This window comes from Oncorhynchus mykiss, chromosome 16, assembly GCF_013265735.2.
Source record: "Oncorhynchus mykiss isolate Arlee chromosome 16, USDA_OmykA_1.1, whole genome shotgun sequence".
Lineage (NCBI taxonomy): Eukaryota > Metazoa > Chordata > Actinopteri > Salmoniformes > Salmonidae > Oncorhynchus > Oncorhynchus mykiss.
The window spans coordinates 17,445,468-17,468,826 of NC_048580.1; the positions used below are offsets into that span (position 1 = coordinate 17,445,468).

The 23,359-nt window shown below is 41.8% G+C and overlaps 1 protein-coding gene across 2 annotated transcripts; it reads left to right on the plus strand.

The window, feature by feature from the left end:
- The first annotated feature begins 1,570 nt into the window (after positions 1–1,570).
- On the plus strand, positions 1,571–21,001 carry dusp3a (dual specificity phosphatase 3a). Of its 2 annotated transcripts, XM_036946368.1 has the most exons (5): positions 1,571–1,862; positions 1,942–2,150; positions 12,688–12,920; positions 14,935–15,172; positions 18,142–21,001. In XM_036946368.1, exons 2-5 carry the CDS (start codon positions 1,966–1,968, stop codon positions 18,308–18,310), a joined length of 825 nt encoding a protein of 274 aa, XP_036802263.1. In that variant the 5' UTR covers positions 1,571–1,862; positions 1,942–1,965; the 3' UTR covers positions 18,311–21,001. The 2 variants fall into 2 exon arrangements, with proteins under 2 accessions (XP_036802263.1, XP_021420645.1); XM_021564970.2 differs by having other exon boundaries at positions 1,576–2,150; positions 14,935–18,209.
- The last annotated feature ends 2,358 nt before the right edge of the window (positions 21,002–23,359 follow it).

The window sequence follows — 23,359 nt, forward strand, 5'->3', positions numbered from 1 at the left end:
CGTTTTCCACCACCATCAACAAAACACATCCATCCCTCTAATAGTGTGCCAGACACTTGTAGAATCTATGACAAGGCGCATTGAAGCTGTTCAGGCGGCTCGTGGTGGCCCAACATCCTATTAAGACACTTTATGTTGGTGTTTCCTTTATTTTTGCAATTCCTTGTATCTATCTTGGCACTTACATAATCTGGAAATATCAATCACATTCTGTTTTCCCCATCCATTGGCAGCGTGCTTATCCACGCTGTGTGAAGAAAGGCCTATATGTCTATATAACTATAGCTCTAGTGTGACCTCACTGTCGGGTGCGATCAATGTAGTTTCAGTCACTATTCGTGGAGACTGACGAGCCTATAAGACCTAGACATGCAAGACTGGCTGTGATGCAACAGGGTTGTGTAACTTGGCAAAATCTTTAGGGCACCAATTACATTATACTGTAGTCATAAGACCTAATGTCATACTTAAAGACCCATAAGACCCAATGTCCCAACTTAAAGGCCCAGTGCAGTCAAACTAGATTTGCCTGTGTTTTGTGGGGGGTACATATTTCCACATATATATTTGCACACTATGAGGTTGGAATTATGCTCTGAAATTGTGAAAATTATGATAATGCCCTTTTAGTGTAAGAGCTGTTTGAAAAGACTGCCTGTTTTGGTGGGACAGATTTGTCATTCCATGGTGACATCACCAGGTGGTAAATTAGTTAATAGACCAATAAGAAATAGAGTTCCAAATCTCTCTGCCAATAACAGCTCATTTCCAGTTTTCCCCTCCCCACTCAGACCAGTCCCAGACAGTCCAAGCAAAATTCTTGCTTGTGAGATTGAACAGCTAAGAAGCTATTTTTGTTTGTTTTTGACCATTTTAATTGAAAACAATCACAGTAAGGTATTTAGTTGTTAAAAATATTTTTTTTAAATGGCTGCATTGGACCTTTAAGTAAAAATGCATGGACATGGGTTATCATGACTGAATAGGTGAATGCACTACAGGCTATAGGTGCAATGATTCATTAAAAGTTACAAGGACAACAGCAGCAGGTCTGCGCATTTTGCAACAGTGTTACTGTGTAGACTGTTGGGTTATTCATTGCTTATGAAGGTGCTATTTAAGTCTTAATAAACTTCTTCTGCAAAGTCAATGATCCACCGCAACCTTTCCGTGGAATCATAAGAAAATTATATTATTTGAAAAAAGTAGACAAAGGGCTATATTCCAAAGATGTCAAATATGGTTTTAGAGAGAACATGCTATGTTCATTATCCTGTTGGTTATTGCTATTTGTTGGATAAGTAATGGAAATAGAGTGGACCTCTCCACTAACAACCAATATAATCTATAGATAGCTTTTGCATTAGGCCTATATAACTGCTGAATACTGACCAAATGTTACTAGGCTTATCAAAATGTATGCAGGCAGAAATATCCCTTAGACACCAGTAGCAGCCCTAATTAGCTAATTGACTCAATCAAGATGATTTTTTAAAACTGCATCGTGGATGAATCTACTGTAACTGAATGACGGTGATGCTGTGGTGGGATGCTTTAATATCATCTTCATTCATTATGGTCACCAGTATTTTCCAGTAGTTTCTCGGGCGTTACCTCTTCCCAGCTTCAGCAAGAGCACAAGAGATGCCATTCGAAAAGCAAAACAAACGTAATTGAGTGGTCTCTCCAATGGCGCCCTCTCTGCCTTGTTTATAGCGTCTTCGTTTACCACCCTTGCGCGCGCGTGCCGCTGTCGTCAACCAATTCCTGTCTGGAGTGTCTGACCGCCGGTGGGCGAGTGGGGTGTGTCTGCAAGCGGAGAGAGCGTGCGATTCAGACTCCTTGTACACAACACGACTCGAGTGAGAATAAAATGCTGCAAAATCTGAAATTGACACGACTCAGAGTCTAGCAGCAATCTGACACTTTTTTCTTCGCCAGTTCGGGGAGAGACTGCCTGGAACCATGAAGAAATCGAGCCCGGCAAAGCAACAACCACCACCACCACCACCTCCGGCTGAAGTCACAGTGCCAGATAACGAGGTTACTGTGCAACAACTGAACGAGCTGTTGTCAAACAGCAGCGGATTTTACAGTTTACCAACACAGCATTTCAACGAGGTCTTCCCTAGAATATACGTTGGTAACGCGTAAGTCATTTTTATTTGACCAAAATTCTGAGGAATCTGTGCACGATAGTTTATTTTTTTCCCCTTTAAACAAACAGTAACCTACTATATTTATCAGATGACACCGACAGGTAGCCTATTGCTTCATCGTCCCTAGCAACGCATCCCCCTATCTGTTCAGACATACACGTTCATGGCAATATTGAGCACAGAAAATGTCAGAATAATGTATATCAATATTTGCAGGCTATAGAATGTCATTGTTGACACCCATGAATTAAAACCCTATTGTAAACGAATATTTTCCAATTTAACAAATTGCAAAATTCCAGAAACAAATGCTATAGCAACCTACCATCAATAAAAAGTGTTTTGGGATTCAAATGGATTTGACAACTAACAGTATGAAGGGGATTGGTGTTGATATGCAATATCTTCATTCATAATATTTGTCACGAGCATGGAAGGAGGTTGTTCTCTCGCTCAGAATAGATTAAGGAAATAGTGCATATTCTAGAGGCACATTGCTCTGAGTAGATGAAGGAAAAAGTGAATATTCTAGAGGCACATGTTCCCTCTCGAACGTTCGTATTTGAAGGGCGGTACAAAACGCCCGATTTTATTTGAAACGACTCCATTATATTATCGGTACCATCTAGTCTGTGGATGATCTCCCGCGGTTTCATTCAACGCCCCCATTCTATTAGACATTTACATATACAGCAGGGCTGAAATAATCTGGGTTTAAATGTTCGTACGAAACAAAGAATCGGATATGGAATTCATACACACAATTTTCTCAAACTGTTGGATTGTGAGTGTCAATGTAGGCTATATTGATGAGGGAACTAGACATTGTGCAGCCTAAATGAATGAAGCAGACGAGTCAAAAACATTTTCATTATTATTTAACGAATGCACTCGCTCTTCAATCAGTTTAGTTCCACCTGTATAAATAATGCTGATGTATGCACACGGGTCCCCAAGGCTCTACTTGGGATTTCAATATTGTTTCCGATATTGAAACACCTTTTAATTGATAACACCCCTCCACACACCTTCGGTCTCTCACTTACCTTTACTCACACACACACACACACACACACACACACACACACACACACACACACACACACACACACACACACACTCTCTCTCAAAGGGGAGTGGAGGGCTAGACCAGTCTCTCATGCTATTCCCTTAACTGGTAGTACCACCCATTAGGTGTCTTTTGAGTAGTGTCAGAATAATGCATAATCAGCCATCACTTCTCTTGGGACAGGAAGCTTGTGTGCAACAGGGAGGGGCAATGTAATGCAAGCTTAACAAGAAAATTGCATTTGTTAAAACAATTCTAGTCTGTCTATCTACAGTATGGGTAACAGGGTTGATGTGTTAAGCTCAACCCGCTAAGATTTCCACCACAAACCCCAGAAAATTGCCAAAAAGAGTAGAACCAGCGCCCCCCCCCCCCCCCCCGCTTTTACATTATGATTTGACTAATTTGACAGAATTTTTTTACATTTAAAAATAAACATTTTCATCATGTAACAGGGTTGACCATAAAATGAATTGCTAATCACATGAAATAAATAATAACCTTCAGGAATAACTTTGTCAAAGTAACAAAATAACTTGATATTTAAAATAATGTTAAACATTTGGAGAAATGTTGGGGTTAAGTGGGTTAAAATCTTCTTAGAAGTCAGAGGGTGCATAGAGGGACATGTCAAAATGCTGAATTTTGGCACATTACCAAGTCTTTATTAAAATAAAAATCTGATTGAAAATATAGAATTTTCAAAGTGTACTACAGTGCATAAAGTATTCGGAACCCTTGTTCTTTTCAGCCTTATTCTAAAATGGAAAAACTGAAAAATTAAATTTACATAAGTATTCAGACCCTTTGCTATGAGACTCGAAATTGAGCTCAGGTGCATCCGGTTTCCCATTGATCATTATTGAGATGTTTCTACGTCTTGGTTGGAGTTCACCTGTTGTAAATTCAATTGATTGGACATGATTTGGAAAGGCATACACCTGTCCCACAATTGAATGTGCATGTCAGAGCAAAAACCAAGCCATGAGGTCGAAGGAGTTATCCGTGGAGCGCCGAGACAGGATTGTGTCAAGGCACAGATCTAGGAAAGGGTACCAAAACATTTCTGCAGCACTGAAGGTCCCCAAGAACACAGTTGCCTCCATCATCCTTAAATAGAAGAAGTTTGGAACAACCAAGGCTCTTCCTAGAGCTGGCCACCCGCCCAAACTTAGCAATTGGGCGATAAGGGCCTTGGTCAGGGAGGTGACCAAGAACCTGATGGTCACTCTGACAGAGCTCTGGTGTTCCTCTGTGGAGATGGGAGAACCTTCCAGAAGGACAACCATCTCTGCAGCACTCCACCAATCAGGCCTTTATGATACAATGCTGAACCTGTTTATTTCTCATTATGGGGTATTGTGTGTAGATTGATGAGGGGAAAAAAACAAGTTAATCCATTTTAGAATGAGGATGTAACAAAATGTGGAAAAAGTCAAGGGGTCTGAATACTTTCTGAATGCACTGTATACGATCTTACAGTGTTAGGCTTTCACAACGCAAATCAGAGAAACAGATCGTAATTTTGGTGCGTATAGAAAGTCATGAGTGCATTCAGGTGCATATGCCGGGGTGACTTTTCTTCCCAATAAACGAACAGGCTCATTCTGTTCCGAACAACCCAGGGTGTGACGACATGTCATCTTGTAACTCTACATCAAGCATAGTGATCAGAAACGTTGACACATTATGACATGAGTTTTATGATTTGGAAATGTGAAGTGCACATTTTGGACTCTCTGTGTTTGGCTTGCTTGTATGACGTCAAAGCGGTATATATTATAATCCCCAACGTTTCATCTTTAAAAATACATAGTCCTCTTAATGTACAGAATTTCCCTCAGGGGGATGGGGTAACTTCTTGTTGCGTGCGGTGCTCAAATTCAGAATGGCTGTCAGTCATAACCCATACAGCGCTTTGAAGCGCAGAGCCAGAGCTCTGACATCATGAATAGCATGTTACTGTACATCCACTACGCTGCCATTTTCGACCCTTATACAGGTACGAGTGTAAAGGGCTACAATATCCAAGGCAGGCAAAATGCACTCATTTCGTCGAACAACCCAGCTATAAATGCGATGTGGTTGGTTGACTGTGTACTATGTAATGAGGGTGCCGTGTCTTCCCCACAATTTACAGCCCACCATTCCAGTAAGGTCAGTTCCTAGTAATCCCTTATGCTGTGCGCATGTAGGAGGTGTGTCAGCCCCAATGTATATGTAAAGTCCAACACACAAACACTACACACACCTAGTCGAGACACTATGAATAAGATGTCATGAATGAAGTCCATGCATGGCGTGTGTTTTGCATGTACTTGGGTGAAAGAAATCCACATTGAGGACATGCACAGTAACGTGAAATAGCTCGGTCTTAGTGGCAATATGTCACTTTTTGGGTGACCTGACCAAAATGTACACCCGCTTCAAACAGCTGAAACAACAATATATTTGGTTATGTAAAATATATTTCACAGTGGTTCAGATGGTACAATGATTCTCTACACTATACCAGCTTATTTTGTCACATAAACTGAAATTAGGAAAACTATTTGAGTTTTAGTAACCAGGACATGGAGGAGCAATTTCTGAATAGTGCAACTTTAATATACAGAATTTGACAATCAATAATAGATTGTATAGTTTTCCTTTACCCGTGTACAGGAAACTCCTAAGTCTCTCCCTCTTGTCTAATGATATCCATCACTTGGCTCCAGTCATTGCCAAGAGAGCATTAAGAGGGTGAGCTGGATAGAAAGCAAGCACATTATCTCTGTGTTACAACAAAATCAATTTGATTGTGCCACTCTCTCGGGCCAAGAGACAACTGACACATTGACAAGACATCTTGTCTTCGACTAAGTTTACACAATGGTCATGTTCTAAGTGGTTAAATGTCATCTGGGTTTTTTACCTTTATTTTGAAACGCGTAAAGAAGACCCTTAGATATTGGAGACAGCACAGTAAATAGAATGTGTATATCCTTTCTGCTTACAGTCAATTTCATGACAAGATATTTCTCTGCCATATTCATTGTATTTGTGAGAGAACAACTGATGCTTAAAATAGACTTCATATCTTGAAGTGCATCATCGTCCAAAGTAGAGTAAAGGGTTTATGTCAGAGGTACCAGGAAGATGTATGGATTGCCTATTGATTAGGGTAGACACACTGACCACTCACACCACTGTCTGTTCCACAGGAACCAGTGGCTTCTCACATGTTCTATGTTGAAGGTCAGCCAGAGAAGGGGTGTATTCATTACAGAAACCGTTTACCGTTTCTAAGAACCAAGCGGAAGCAAACAGGGCAAACGTAATGTAACGAAACTGAATTTGTCCAATGGAAACAGACTAAACATTTTGCAACAGAATCTGTGTGATGATTAGACCACTGTTGCCACATAGCTCAAGCTGATAAGTAGCTGGCTGCTGTTAATTTAAAACAATGGACACACACACACAGTGTCATGCCCATTAAGTCTGAGGGGGCAGATTGATCAATTTTCACACAAAAAACATAATATATATATATTATAGAAGATATTGTTTATTTTAACATATAGTTGTCATTATTTAATTATGAGTTAAGTTTCATTGTACATGTGGGACCTTGACACCAAAATGCTCGTAATATTTGCCAACAGATCTCTGTTAGCTTCTAAAGCTATCATGTTAAAACACTCCCTGCTTGAAAAGTCTAGTAGGCTCGTAACACAAACTTGAGTAGTGAGTTGCTCTCTGGAAAAAAAGCACCATCCATGGAACCCGGATGTCGATGGGAGCCATGATGTAAGGTGTGCTAAAATGCTTTCGTCGACGCCCACTCAGGCTTTAATATAAAAGCGCTGGGCAGCCCCTGGTTGATGGCACACTTTGGCTCTTTGTAAAGGCTTGTATTAATAATGGATAGACTGGGACTGCAGAGAGGAGGAGTATGAGTGGAGGACATGTAAACACACACACACACACACACACACACACACAAGCAGGTATGCACACATGCGGGCAGGCACTGGTGTACACACTCACATTCAGACGCACGTACGCATAGATGCTCAAGTAATATTGGCTATATCTGTAGACTCAGGAGCTTATATGTACATACTCTGAAACGCATACATGCACTGTACACATGCTCAATGTGACACACACACACACACACACACCTTCCTCTCACACAGTCATCGTCATTACAGGAGAAATATGACCGCAATCTTCCATGGCTCCACCAAGATAGACAAAGCCTCACAGCAGGAAGAGTGAGAGAGAGAAGAAAAAAGGGTAGACACAGTAGGGAGAGAGATGGATAGACACAGTGGGGAGAGAAAAAGCGAGAGAGCGCAAGGGGGAGAGCGAGAGGGTGTGTGTGTGAGTTATGGGTCTCTGTGGGCAGATCTGAGCGGCTGAGCCCCATGTACAGAAGCCATCGCTCCAGCACCTCGGAGGAGCCTTGGCCTACAGGCAGGCAGACAGATGGGCTGCCTCATCCCCAGTCATAAAGAAAGATGGTGGCAGACTGGATCTTTATTAGTCAGCCCGGCAGCGTAAGGCAGCGTGGGTGTGTTGACCCCCTGTCTCGGGGGACCCATCCAGGGTCACTCAGCCTCTCCACACCCCTGCCTGGAGCCGGATGATATGCTTATCCAACTGTAGAGCACTTGGGGGTGAGATGTTGTAGAGCAGAGTAAGTACAATTAACAGAAACTGTATTGAATTAAGTAGGTAGGTACAGTGCCTTCAGAGAGTATTCACACCCCTTGACTTTTTCTACATTTTGTTGTGTTACAAAGTTTATTTGTCATTTTTTTTTGTCAGCGATCTACACAAAATACTCTGTGAAAGTGTAAGAAAAATGTGAACGTTGGTAAAAAATATATATATACAGTACCAGTCAAAAGTTTGGACACACCTACTCATTCAAGGGTTTTTCTTTATTTTTACAATTTTCTACATTGTAGAATAATAGTGAAGACATCAAAACTATGAAATACCACATATGGAATCATGTAGTAACCAAAAAAGTGTTAAACAAATCAAAATATATTTGAGATTCTTCAAATAGCCACCCCTGGCCTTGATGACAGCTTTGCACACGCTTGGCATTCTCTCAACCAGCTTCACCTGGAATGCTTTTCCAACAGTCTTGAAGGAGTTCCCACATATGCTGGGCACTTGTTGGCTGCTTTTCCTGCAGTCCAACTCATCCCAAACCATCTCAATTGGGTTGAGGTTGGGTGATTTGTGGATTGCCAGGTCATCTGATGCAGCACTCCATCACTCTTTAAGCATCAGCTCTCAGAGCAGCTCACAGATCACTGCACCTGTAAGTAGCCAATCTGTAAATAGCCCACCCAACTACCTCATCAACATATTATTTATTTTTGCTCCTTTGCACCCCAGTACTGCTACTTGCACACTCATCTTCTGCACATCTATCACCCCCGTGTTTAATTTGCTATACTGTAATAATTTTGCCACTATGGCCTATTTATTGCCTCACCCCCCTTATCCTACCTCATTTGCACACACTGTATATAGACTTTCTCTATTGTATTATTGACTGCATGTATGTTTGTCATTTGTGTCGCACTGCTTTGCTTTATCTTGGCCAGGTCGCAGTTGTAAATGAGAACTTGTTCTTAACTAGCCTACCTGGTTAAATAAAGGTAAAATAAAAAAACTCTCCTTTTTGGTCAAATAGTCCTTACACAGCCTGGAGGTGTGTTGGGTCATTGTCCTGTTGAAAAACAAATTATAGTCCCACTAAGTGCCACTCAGGTGGGATGGTGTATCGCTGCAGAATGCTGTGGTAGCCATGCTGATTAAGTGTGCCTTGAATTCTAAATAAATCACAGACTGTGTCACCAGCAAAGCACCATCACACCTCCTCCATGCTTCACAGTGGGAACCACACATGCTGAGGTCCTCCGTTCACCTACTCTGCATCTCACAAAGACACCGGTTGGAACCAAAAATCTCAAATTTGGACTCATCAGACATAAGGACAGATTTCAACCGGTCTAATATCAATTGCTTGTATTTCTTGGACCAAGCAAGGTTCTTCTTATTATTGGTGTTCTTTAGTAGTGGTTTCTTTTCAGCAATTCGACGCAAGGCCTGATTCACGCAGTCTCCTCTGAACAATTGATGTTGAGATGTCTGTTACTTTAACTCTGAAGCATTTATTTGGGCTTCAATTTCTGAGGCTGGTAACTAATGAACGTATCCTCTGCAGCAGAAGTAACTGGGTCTTCCTTTCATGTGGTGGTCCTCATAAGAACCAGTTTCATCATAGCGCTTGATGGTTTTTCCGACTGCACTTGAAGAAACATTCAAAGTTCTTGACATTTTTTGGATTGACTGACCTTCATGTCTTTAAGAATTGTCTGAGCTGTTCTTATCCTAATATGAACTTGGTCTTTTACCAAATAGGGCTATCTTCTGTAATACACCCCTACTTTGTCACAACACAACTGATTGGCTCAAATGCATTAAGAAGAAAATAAATTCCACCAATTAACTTTTAAAAAGGCACATCTGTTTAATTTAAATGCATTCCAGGTGACTACCTCATGAAGCTGGTTCAGAGAATGCCAAGAGTGTGCAAAGCTGTCATCAAAGCAAAGGGGGACTCCTTTGAAGAATCTCAAATACACAAATCCAAATATATTTTATAACCCTTTTTTGGTTACTACTTCCATATGTGTTATTTCATAGTTTTTATATCTTCACTATTGTTCTACAATGTAAAAAAAATTAAGAAAAACCGTTGAAGGAGTAGGTGTGTCCAAATGTTTGACTGGTAGTGTGTGTGTGTGTGTGTGTGTCTAATATATACCTAAAAATATATGGGGGATTGGAAATAATGCTGACAATTACATTGAGGGAAACCTCAATCGATCTGCAATATAAAAAATATATATGTATCAAAAAACTGTCACTCGGCCACTTAGTGAATGTTCCTATCTTCTCACTATCTTCGGTTATTGTCCTACTGAAGGTAAATTAATCTCCCAGTGTCTAGAGGAAAACAGAACGAACCAGGTTTTCCTCTATGATTTTCTGTATAAGCTTCCTTATTTTCACTCTGTTAATTAGGCTGGTATTGTCGAGTAACTACAATGTTGTTGATCCATCCTCAGTTTTGTCCTATCGCAGCTATTAAGCTCTGTAACTGTTTTGAAGTAATCATTGACCTCATGGTGAAATCCCTGAGCGGTTTCCTTCCTCTTCGGCAACTGAGTTATGAAGGACACCTGTATATGTATAGTTACTGGGTGTACTGATACACCATCCAAAGTGTCATTAATAACTACACCATGCTAAAAGGGATATTCAATGTCTGCTTTTTTTACCCATCTACCAATAGGTGCTCATCTTTGCAAGGCATTGGCAAAAACTCTCTGGTCTTTGTAGTTTGAAATTCATTGCTCGACTAAGGGACCTTACAATTATCTGTACGTGTTGGGTACAGAGATGAAGTAATCATTCACAAATAATGTTAACTATTATGGCACACAGAGTGAGTCCATGCAACTTATTATGTGACTTGTTAAGCACATTTTTACTCCTGAACTTATTTAGGTTTGCCATAACAAAGGGCTTAGAATACTTATTGACTCAAGACATTTCAGCTTTTCATTTTTATTCATTTGTAAAAAATTAAATAAAACATAATTCCACTTTGACATTATGGAGTATTGTGTGTGTGTGTGTGTAGACCAGAGACCAAAAACACTCCATTTTAAATTCCAGCTTTTACACAACAAAGTGTGGAAAAAGTAAAGCGGTGAGAATACTTTCTGAAGGCACTGTATATACCCAGTGATAGGAGTATCTGGAAGGTGGCTAGTTTAAATACCAGGTAGTGTGTCTGAACTGGCAACTGGAGAGATAATGGTTTCAGGTCATAGCTACCATCCTGTCCTACCCAATATTTTTTTTTTTTGGGGGGGGGGGGTATTTTCTGTCAGGGTTGAATTTGTACCCTTGATCATGTGATAAATCTGTGCCCCATAGTGGCCATGAGTTGAAACTAAACTGCAATAGTGCAATAGGGAAACGCATGAATACAACTGGAGAAGGAAGGGAGCAGAGATGGAGGAGAGCAGAAAGAGATGTATAGTTGTCTGGAAGTTGAGTAGATGGAGATGCAGTCACTGGAGTGGAGCTGGAGCGCTCTAGCCTCTCCTCTTCCTGGCCTTGTCTGAAATCTGTCTTTCCTACTACTTACTAAAATGACATGCTGTGTACTAATCATACCACATTCTATTTAGAATGTACTGTTTAGTAAAAACGTATGCAGTAAGCAACAAACATGCTACTCAAACATGCTGAGAAGACGTCATCTAATGCGCAATTCCCCACAATTTATTTTTGTAGAGCACGTCCCCTATTCTGATTATCAGCTGTTGTCAAACACACTGGAGTGTAAAAAGACGATTATCTTCCTTAGTAGTGTGCTGTGAATTCTACTCGATGAAAAGCCAAAATGAGTATGACATCCTGGCATTTTGGACACGACCCCTCTATCCTTCATTCTGTCTCTCTGGCCCTATCTGTATCTCTCTTTCTCTCTCCTCTCCCCCTCTGCACTCTTTCCTCTCCCCATATAGTTTTTATTTTCTTTCCTTTCTTTCTTTCTCTTTTTATTTATCTTTTCATCTTTTATTTATTTTTTATTTTCTTTTAATTTTTTCTTTTTCTTTTTTATCTTCTTTTTTCTCTCTTCTTCTTTGACCTTTTTTCATTTATTTTATTTTTTCTTTCTCTTTCTTATCTTTCCACCTCCCTGGGTTTCGTAGCCCTATTTCGGTCAGTGCTCAGGATGCCCATGGCTTTCTGTCTTCCCCTGGGCAGCACCCAAGATCTCCTTTTCCTTGGCATGTCTCCATTGCTCCGGACATTCCCCTGTCCCCTGGGGGGGCACTAACATAGGCAGACATCTCCACTGTCTAAAAGCGGCTCCACCATTTATTCCGTTCATGCTCCAACCAGCCATGGCAGAGCAAGGCCACGTCGACAGCTAGGTCTGAGACCGGGCTAGATGGGGTGGCCTGTGTTGGGTGCGAAAATCGACATGCAGTAAAACCCATTCAACACAATTTTCGCAACAATGAGCTAAGAGTGCTGTGGCAACTCCGAACATTTAGGGTGACGAGCTGGAGAGGCGTTGAGATGGTGTTAGGACAATGGCTTGAATAGCAGGTTTGGGACAACTTTGGACTGTAGTTTTAAAACGGTCAGCTGCTAAAACTTGTTTTTTGTGGAACCTTGTACACTGTGATGTTTAGTTTGACAGCCATTGCTTATTTCCTCTAACTTGTCTTGAGTAGCTACTCTACAAAGCTGATAATAGTGACTCTGGAAGCCACTGTTCTCAGATGTGGCCCATTCGTAATCAATGTCTGATGTCTACCTCATAGAAATATCTATTTCTATGGTCTACCTCCCCAGGTTTGTGGGCCAGAATCTGATGCGTCTGCAGAAGCTGGGCGTGACCCACATCCTGAACGCGGCGGAGGGCAACTCCTTCATGCACGTCAACACCAACGCAGAGTTCTATGCTGGCTCGGGCATCACCTACCACGGCATCCAGGCCAACGACAAGCCTCAGTTCAACCTCAGTACATTTTTTGAGGAGGGGGCAGACTTCATCGAGAAGGCTCTGGCACACAACAATGGCAAAGGTGAGACTGATTACTCTGGGTTCTCTTTTACCACAGGAGGCTGGCGAGGGGAGGACGGCTCATAGTAAATGATGGAATGGAGTGAATGGAAGGGTATCAAACACATGGAAACCATGTTCCGTTCCAGCCATTACCGCCTGTTGTTACTGAGCTGTTTGTTCGACTAAGTGACAATCTGTTTGGCATTCCATAGTGATGTACATTGAAGAGGCCCAGTTCAATTGACTTCAGGACATGGTTGACTGAGGTGAATTGATATGCCTTTAGCATTGGTCTCCATACGGTCTCTGTCTCTCTTCTACAGTAGGTTGTCTGATGTAAATAATTGGGGGAGCTTTATTTTAAGGTACTGTTTCTACAGGTATTTACTTTGTATACTTTATTGTGTATTTACCATTTCACCATGTAATTTAGAAGCCAAATACCTGATTTATTTCTGTACTGTAAAATAGAGCTCCAATCGCCCCTTATTGGTCAAAGAGCAGTATGGTGTTTCCCCTCAGTTTATTTATTTTTTCTAATTTCAAAATATTTGTTCCCCTGGTTAAAACTGTAGACCACCTCTTGTTGCCCCAAGTCTGTTATGAGAAGAGGAGTAACAGAAACGGTCCTTCAGGGTATAACATGTTTAATGATGCATTCTCTGTCACCGGTAAGCGGTATTGCTGTAAACGGTTTCTCAGGCTAGTCCTATTGCACGTTGCTATATCATCGGATGTTTCGATTAGCTAAATGTGGTGAGAACATTTGTGGTGATCATAGATGGATCTATTGGACCAAACCAGACACTCCACATTTTTCCAGAGAGAGCAAGCACAGACACCGGTTTGGCACACATCATTTTTCCTTTGCGCTGTGTTCCAGTAAAATATGCTTAGAAGATGTCACTTCAAGAGGGCCATTTTGATGTGATAAATTACCATGACACTGTTTGAAACCTTGCATTGAACAGCACATTGAATGCGTTTGACAGTACTATTTAAAATATGTGTCGGAGATTTGTAACAGAGCACCAACCAAGACGAAACAAAGGGAAATCTAGCAGGGAAGCCGAACAACAAAAGATAAAGGGAGTGCCATTCACTTCAACCAAACCCCTCTAACTCATACCAGCCTCTGTAGACCGAAAGAACAAGAACAGCCATCCATCTCTGACTACAACTCTGGCTACTCTCTCCCAAAACATTACTGGGGTGTTGACATACCCTCGGGGCCTATTTAATTGGAGCCCTGAACCCTGTGTTTTATGGCATTGATTTAATGTAATCTTTGACACAGCGGAACAATTATAAAGCGTCTTAATTCCCGAGCAATTTGGCAGCAGCAGCGTCTACACCCCAGTCAATCACAGTGGCTACAGTAGGAGAGGAGGAGGACACTTATCTTTCCAACAAGCCGGAACACCAGCTCACTCGGGTGGATATAGTGTCTTGCTGTAACCTTGATCAGTGACATTTTGTGACCCCCTGCCGAGCTGTGGAAAGGTCAGGGACGGAGCTTGTGTGTGTGTGTGTGTGTGTGTGAAGCGATGAACAGCTGATTCCGTGTGTACGTTCTGAGTGTCTACAGTCAGCCCTGGATTGATTGGCGGGAGGCAGGGTGATTGGGGATTGGACAGAGGTCACTTAAATGGCAAGAGCCCCGAGACGCTGGGCGCGGTGTCAGGTTTCAAACACTGCAGAGTCGGCATATCGGAATTGAGCACGAGCAGATTGGCTTCTCAGTGAAGTTGGCACCGTATTCCTCCTGGGGAGTAGGGAGGTCGATAATAAATACATGAGTTGAGGAGTGGGATGTTGAGTGTATTTATGCACACACAAATGCATGCGTAGTTTACATATCCATTGTGTCCATTCCTTCAAGACCACTGATCTGAAAGCATTTGAATGGTTTAAGCAGTATAGTGGAACACTATCCAGTCCTCTCAACTATTAGTGTTCATGAAGGAGTTGAGTCAAGGGGGCCATTGAGGAGAATTGGGATGTAGCCCTGAGTGTCTGTCTGTGTCCATCAGGGAAGGTGTACGTCCACTGCCGAGAGGGCTACAGCCGCTCGCCCACCATTGTCATCGCTTACCTCATGCTGCGCCACAACCTGGACGCCCGGGTGGCGGTTGCCACGGTGAGGCTGAAGAGAGAGATCGGCCCCAATGACGGCTTTCTGCGCCAGCTGTGCCAACTCAACGAGAAGCTGGCAAAAGAGGGCAAGTTGAATGGGGTGATGCCAGTCGTGGCTGCCAGGTTAAAGACAAAGTAAGAGAGCGAGAGAGACCCAAAACCCTCCTATTCTGCCTTCCATAGGAGACAACCTGACTCAATCCACCCTGACCTCCCAAATGTCTCACACACATGCACATACATGTAACATGCATGCACTGTACATACATGATGACAGTCACACAATAACTCTCTCTCACACAAACTCTCCTATCTGTCATGCTTCCGTACTCTTTCTCACCTTCACTCTGTCTCTCGCTCTCTGTCTCTCGCTCTGCTGGTCTCCTTGGGTACATTTTGTCTAAACCCCAACCTGTTCCGATAGTGGGGGAAGAATGTTAGGCAGAGGGGTGGGGGGGTGGAAAAGAGGATACCTGGGGCATGCAGGCATCCATCTAACCATGGTTCAGTGCTTTCCAGTTTACTCTGTCACCCATCTTCTCTCTGTAGATTCCATAAGCATACGTCCCACCGCTGGCACACACAACCCCAAAGTTGTGTGTGAAGTTTTGACTTGACCAATGAAGCATTCCTTAGACCATGTGTTTAAAACACTGAACATTGCTCTCCGTGTTCCACTTGGAGCTCTGAGGTCGGAAGAGAGTCGGATGAGTACAAATAATATATTATAGCACAATCATTAAACAAAATCCCACTGCCGGGACTGTCGGACTACAATGATGTCATGACACCAACAAAATGATCTCTGACCAGTCTGGAATGTTTTGGGACATTTAGACTATTCCTGATTGGGTGTGACAATGAAGCACCCTGACATCACACAAGGAAGTGTCATGGGTAGTGTTGGGTGGGCTAATTTGGTGTATAAAAAAACAAACATTCCATAGAGACTGGCTCCCCAAGATGTCCCCAAGATGTCACAAACACACACACCCATCATGTCTAAGTAGAAGCAAGCAACACACACACACACACACACACACACACACACACACACACATCATGTCTAAGTAGAAGCAAGCAGCAACACACACATCATGTCTATGTAGAAGCAAGCAGCAACACACACATCATGTCTATGTAGAAGCAAGCAGCAGCACACTTTCTTTGTGTGCATTTACAGGGATGGAACCAATTTACAAAGGAAAACGCACTTACCATGCCAGACAGGTACCCACTGCCAATTCCAAAGTGCACATCCGTCGTTGTGTCCATCCCATAGATATACAGCTCCACTGTCAATCAATGCCAGAATTGTCCGTTATATGTCAACTGCCTTGAACCAATATGTGCATACTAATGTTATGCCAATTTGGAGGTGAACTCCCAAGGCTTTTCTGTTTTTCTGTATTAGTACATTGCAGTATACTGTATGTCTCAATGCCCTGCCATCCTATTGAAGTATATATTTAAGCAATAAGGCACGAGGGGGTGTGGTATATGGCCAATATACCACGGCTACGGGATGTTCTTTTGCACAACGCAACCCAGAGTGCCTGGATAAAGCCCTTAGCCGTGGTATATTAGCCATATACCGCAAACCCCCTAGGTGCTTTATTGCTATTATAAACTGGTTACAAACGTAATTAGATCAGTCAAAATAAATGTGGTATACAGTCTAATATACCACGTATTTCAGCCAATCAGCATTCAGGGATCAAACCACCCAGTTTATAATATATGATCACAACCAAGAGAGAAACGTCTCAGAAATTATTATAACCGGTGTTGCACATGCAGTTGCACATGAATTGAAATGAATTGTGGAAGGCTCTACAGCTTTCTGAAACTATTTCTGTCTTTAAATGACATTAGAATCAATGGCAAGCCCAAAGGCTCCAGGTAAGCCCCCTGGGGGGGGGGGGGGGGGGTACCCCTCAAATGTCCCTGTTGCATCCGGAGTTGTCTTTGACTTAACTTCATGGTCAAGTGTGAGACAGTCACTGGATCCAGCCCCACTAACAGGGACAGCGAGTCCTAACGAACCATCATCACTCCATTTTGGAAACGATGTACTAAAGAGGGGTCTAGCATAGCCACGGTTAGTTCACCCGGTTCTTCCCATGTGTCAAATCCGATAGAGCTCAGTCGCTCAGCATAGAGGCCTACGGGCTTATTGGTGCATCCATGGGTGGAATGAATAGAAGTGGAAATAGTTATCTCTCTGTCTGAGAAAATGAACTCTGAAAACGAGGTTACGTTATGTCATACGGCATCATCTATTCCTCATTTTATACATCTATATACATAGAAATATTATACATGTATATACATATTTAAGCATTGACATATATGAATGTAGAGCAATGTGTCTATAATGTGTAAGTATCGTTAGTACATGTGTATATCACTGTAGCACTTATACTGTAGTTCTTATGTCAACATTAGATCACTCAGTCCTCTACTAACTCTTCTACATTCCTCCTATATTCCAATATCTGTATTTAAAGATGCCTTCATGCTTTTCCCTCTGCGTTCTGTTGGGGATATACATGGAGATCAATGGAGGGATTGTAGATCTATTTTTATTTGAATCTATTGATTCTGTGACTCATGCTGATGACTGATGGGATGTTCTCTCTGACTCGGATGCTCTATGCTCTGAACCCAACTTAACTTATCATTGGCGAAGTCAACGAGGAGGCTGGTGGGAGGAGCACTATGAGCACGGGCTCATTGTAATGGCTGGAATGGAATGGTATCAAACATATGGAGATCCATGGATTCCATTCCAGCCATTCCAATGAGCCCGTCCTCCTATAGCACCAGCCTCCTCTGTCACACTACTATTTATAAGCACCATCATGAAAACTGCACAAAATTGCATTTTTTTCCCCCCCCTAATTAATCCATTTTAAAAACAAAACGATATTCCGGAAGGATCTCTATAACATTCCTGTATGATCTGGAGACCAACCTAACCCACTGTAGTTACTGAGAACCTTTTTATGCCGTCAACACAAACGTATTTCATAGATTTCCTGTGCCAAGCAGCCTATAGTAGCTGTTTATGACTGGCTTTGTTTTCTCTGTCGTTCTATCAGGCCAATATACCATGAGGCTGTTTTCCTACTGACCAACAATAGACAACAAGACACTGTTGGAGACATTTTTTTTTTTTTTAATTGGGAGGGGGTCATTCAAACCTTATTGATTACAAATGAAAGGTTCAGCTATTTAACCCATTTGGAGAATTTTGGTGTATTGTTCTAAGATGAGGGTTATTATTTATTTGTTTCAGCATTTTAACTGCCTACAGCCTAGCGATAGTCCTTTTTTTAGTATTTGCTTTACCACAAATTAGGTTAAAGGGTTAACTTTATAACATGCATAAGGGGTTGTAAAATACATTGAACCAGATCCATAGATCAGCATCAAACACACCCTTTTGTTAATGTGTTGAAGGATAGGGAAAACAGTGTCCCCTGCTGTTTCAAATGTTTTTGCACAATTTATTAAATAATGGTAATGCCGTTAAGCTGACACTTTATTTGCCAATTATCGTTACTCCTGGTTTCTGCTGTGTCTATTATACAGTTGAGGTTATTGTAAAACATGGACTGAAGTGGGACAATTTTTCTTGTCTATTTTTGAATGATATGTCATTGATGTACTGCAGGGGGAGGCAACCCTGCAACCCTGGAAGACCAGGTGTGTTGAATTTAGGTAATCACTGAACTGATCAATTAGGCCTGTTGGCCAGGTGTGGTGCCTTGTTGCCTTGTTGGAACAAAATCCTGCAGTACCTGCGGCCCTCCAAGAACAGGGTTGCCTAACCCTGATGTACTGGATATTCACTCTTGAATATAATATACTATTGAATTGTCAATGTGTTAATGTTACAACATCTCTGTGCTTATGGTTTTGCTATGTGTTGTAATGTCAGGAATGGGAAATGTGATATTCCTCATCTATATGAGGGATATTTCCAGTCACCTCAAATTATTGGCACCCTTGATAAAGATGCTCAAACATTTTGAAATGATTGTATGATCTGAGTAAGTAAGAGTAAGAGATTTTTAACAAAAATAATACAAAAAAAGTATTTAAAAAAGAGGCATCTGACCATAGCACCGGTTTTAATCTACTTGACAATTCCGTTTAGCAAGCTCATACTGTACCTAGTGTAAAATATGGTGGTGGATCGTTGATGTTATGGGGCTATTTTGCTTCCACTGGTCCTGGGTCATCATGAACCTTACCCATTACCAGGACATTTTAGCCCACAATATTGTTGCTTCTACCAGAAGGCTGTGGATCTTCCAGCAAGACAATAACCCCAAGCACACATCAAAATAGTTAATTGACCACAATATCAACATTTTGCAATGGCCATCTGTCTCCAGACTTGAACCCCATTGAAAACCTGTGGTTTGAATTGAGGAGGGCCGTCCATAAGAGCAGGGGAAGGATATCAAGGATCTGGAAAGACTCTGTATGAATGTCTGAATGGTCTCAGATCCCTCCCAACATGTGTTCTCCAATGTCATGAAGCTTTTTTCTAACATGTTTTGTGTTGTAATCCTCGCAAGGGGAGGGTGCTGGAGTACTGAAAACAGGGGTGCCAATCATTTTGACATATATCTTTTAGATTACTTGTTAATAAACAAAATCTCTTTCTCTGACCAATTGTTAGTATAATATAATTTCCCTGATGTTTTGAGCATACAATATATATCAGTATTTGATATCTTTCTTTTTGCTCATCTTTATCACTGGTGCTAATAAGTTTGGAAGTGTGTTACAGTAACTGCACTCTGGCCATTGTGAGTCACTGCATTTTACCATAACGAAAGGTATTTAATCAGCCCTATAGTAATGTAGTATCTTTGTGTGTTCAAGTATGCTGTTTGTAAAGAGAAAATGAAATAATGGGTATGGTTTTATTGTTAATGTGCATTTCAATGATCACCGTGTGTGTGTGTGGTGTTACCCACTGGGCACAGACGTCAGTTCAACGTCTAGTTTTGATTTGCATTTGGTTGAGTTGTCAACGAACGTGAATTCAACAACAAATGTCACCATGTCATTGGATTTAGGTTAAAAGTCGAGTGGAAACCAAATGAAATTCCCTTAGGTTTATTTTGATTTTTTCAAATCCAATCAGTTTTCCACGTCATCACAAATTTATTCAACCAGTAATTTGCCCAGTGGGTAGTTTCTTGTCTCATACTTTGATTATTTTGCTGTACTAATAAATGCTGCTCTTTTTATTATTGTTATAAACACTCAACAGTTAATATGCCGACGCCGCCTTCCCCAAGTCTCTCTTCACTTTCACTGAAATGTCTTCCATCTTTCCCACCCCATCTGATTTACCTTCAGATAGACATAAAGGTGATTGATATCTTAAGGTTAAAGGTCACTGATATATTTTTTCCTACTCCGTTGCCATTGTGGCCCCCTCCATTACGTTCCCTACAGGCGTTAAAGAGTAGCAGGAGATTTAGCACAAATTACCCCACACTGCCTGGCTTCCACAGCCCAGTTATCCTCGCACGTTCTCACAATGTTGCGTTCATGTTTTATTAATGTCACTGAGGATTTCCACTATCAACAATATTTGGTTGTTTTGTGTTGGGTTCATTCCGATCTGTCCCTTTTCATACTAACAGTAGGTGGCACTGCCTGGAGATGGAACAGGATACGCATCACAGGAAATGCATCATGACATTAATGACACAGAATCCTACCCAAAAGCCTTACACTGAAGATAGAGATTGATTCTATATTTTAGTTCTGTGTACTTACTTCACACAGTATGGAAGGACGGCTCCCTTGCAGACGGAGATGATGCTGTTTGTTGAAGTGCACTTGGTTTTAAATTGTAATGTTATTTTTTCTTACCTTGAAAAGTCGACTCTTTCTTGTGTTAAACAATAAATGGCTAAGATGTTAACCTTGTTTTGGTTCATGGCTGATTTTTATAGGTTGCTGTATAATGATAAACAGTATTTTTCTTTTCTCCACAAAGAAACCCCAGTTGTTTATCTTGATATAGTTCATCTTTAGATATTCTCCATTTCGTGTCTTTGCTCTTTTCTCTGTGATTTCGGTCAAATCAATTACCTTGTAAACATGAGAAAATATACTGTATTTTATGGCCGCCATTGCAAAATACTATAATAACTCATAATTCCATGTTTTCCTGGTAGAGCGGATCCAAGTAGATCCATGCATGAGAACGACTCATTTTGGTGTGGCTTGCATGACAATACCCTATTACTGGAGCATTTTCCATCATATGCTGCTGTAAGCTATCCCATCCTTTGCCTTCATGGCCCCTTGATTACCACAGCAGAGAAGAATGCATTTAGGAAAACAGAGAACACAATAGCTCCAAATCACTCGAGGCCTCAAATTCAACTCTGGACCTTGAAGCCAGTTCCACTGCTTTTACTATTCCCCTCTAACCAGGGATCGATTTTTAGACCTGGGACACCAGGTGGGTGCAATTAATTATCAGGTAGAACAGAGAATCAGCAGACTCCGGACCTCGTAGGGTTAGAGTTGAATACCCCTGCACTAGAGTATACGCAGCAGAGACAACACCACGACCATTCACGTGATATGACCTGGGCCGAGACTGGATCAAACCAAGCAAAAAACAAATGGCCAAATGAAAATGCTGATCAAACCGAATACGCATTTTCAAAGGCCCTAAGAAGTGCTTACTTGAGAGCTACTTTGGAATATTTTATGATCGGGCTTTGGTGTTTTTAGCCCTGGAAAATAGACTACATTCCTCACTCTAAAACCCTTCTAGCTTGGCAATAAAGTAGTCATAGTTGTCAGCCCTGTATCGCTGACACGTTAGACAGGAGCAATATAGCACACTACCCTAGTGCATTATTTTACTGGCTCAGTCTGTTCCACGCTTCAGCTAAATGAACTTTGGACAACAATGAACACACTGCTGTGTTTCTCCAGTGCAACAGCTGTGATACACATTTCTACTGGGGAGTTCTTTGTGATAAACCTGTCAATCCAGTGTTGGCACTATGACGAACCAGCACAGCTTGCCACGTTGGTGAGGTGACACTGGCCCAATGTGACTTCCTCTCTTCAATTCTGATCTCTCTTTCACTAATTGGTCTGTGTTTGTCTTTTGACCAATCACATCAGATCTATTCAGAGCTGATCTGATTGGTCAAAGACTAATTAGTGAAAAGAAAAAAAAGATCAGTATTGGGCTGCCAGTCTAAACACAGCCTAACTACAGGATTCTACTTCCTGAATGACATTGTATCACCTGACCATTAGATGGAGACAAACTTAGATGGAGCCTTGTTGAAACAAAAAAAAGCCTCCACATCTCTCTCTCCCTCCCTCCCTGGGATCCTGAGTGGCGCAGCGGTTTAAGGCACTTCATCGCTGTGCTAGAGGCGTCACTACAGACCCGGGGTCGATTCCGGGCTGTATCACAACTGGCTGTGATCTGGAGTCCTATAGGGTGGCGCACAATTGTCCCAGCATCGTCCGGGTTAGGGGATGGTTTGGCCGGGGTAGGCTGTCATTGTAAATAATAATTTGTTCTTAACTGACTTGCCTAGTTAAATAAAGGTTCAAAATAAGTTGTGAAGCCTTTTCACACAGCGAGACAGCAGCCCTGATTTGATCTAAATGCTCTTTTAGGTTTAACAACATTGAAGCAGCACACACCCGGTGATGGAGCCTCTCAAACAGCATGTGTCCACCAGGACTATTGAAAAGACTCAAGTCAATTGGCCCGATTTTGATTCTGCAGAGACTCCCCGCTCTCACTGTGGCTGCTTGCACTCTGCAATTACTGCAGCCCAGCTGTAACAGTCCCCAGGGGGCCACATATCCAGGGCCCCTGCCGAAGAAACAGGCGGGGAAAGAGTCCAGGAGGGAGAGCGGAGGTCAGTGAGTAGCAGGAGTAAAGTGGAAGGATTATGTGTTGGATGTAGCAGTTTATGGATCTTTGCGGCTCAGTGTAAATCCAGGCTGGCTGTATCCGGAATCTCATCAATAATCGAGTGTCATTCAGCTATTTGCTAGTGGTACCACAGATAGAACAATGAGACCGATATTTCACTGGATGTATGAATGTGAAGCCTCCGACTTGCCACGGATGTCCATTCAATATTTATTCCACGTCGGTTCACATTGAAGTGACGTGGAAACAACGTTGTTTCAACCAGTGTGCCCAGTGGACTCATTCCTTTTGCTGTATTAGGGAATCAGATACTCTGAAGATGGATCGGAATGCTGGAAGAGAGAGACTTGTCAACAGAAACC

What these genes read in the sequence shown, in the direction of transcription:
- dusp3a (XM_036946368.1), top strand. Translation starts at nt 1,966, where the DNA reads ATGAAGAAATCGAGCCCGGCAAAGCAACAACCACCACCACCACCACCT. An exon ending in GGCACACAACAATGGCAAAG is followed by an intron (nt 12,921 to 14,934) that starts GTGAGACTGATT and finishes TGTGTCCATCAG; the next exon opens with GGAAGGTGTACGTCCACTGC. An exon ending in GCTGCCAGGTTAAAGACAAA is followed by an intron (nt 15,173 to 18,141) that starts GTAAGAGAGCGA and finishes TCGTTCTATCAG; the next exon opens with GCCAATATACCATGAGGCTG.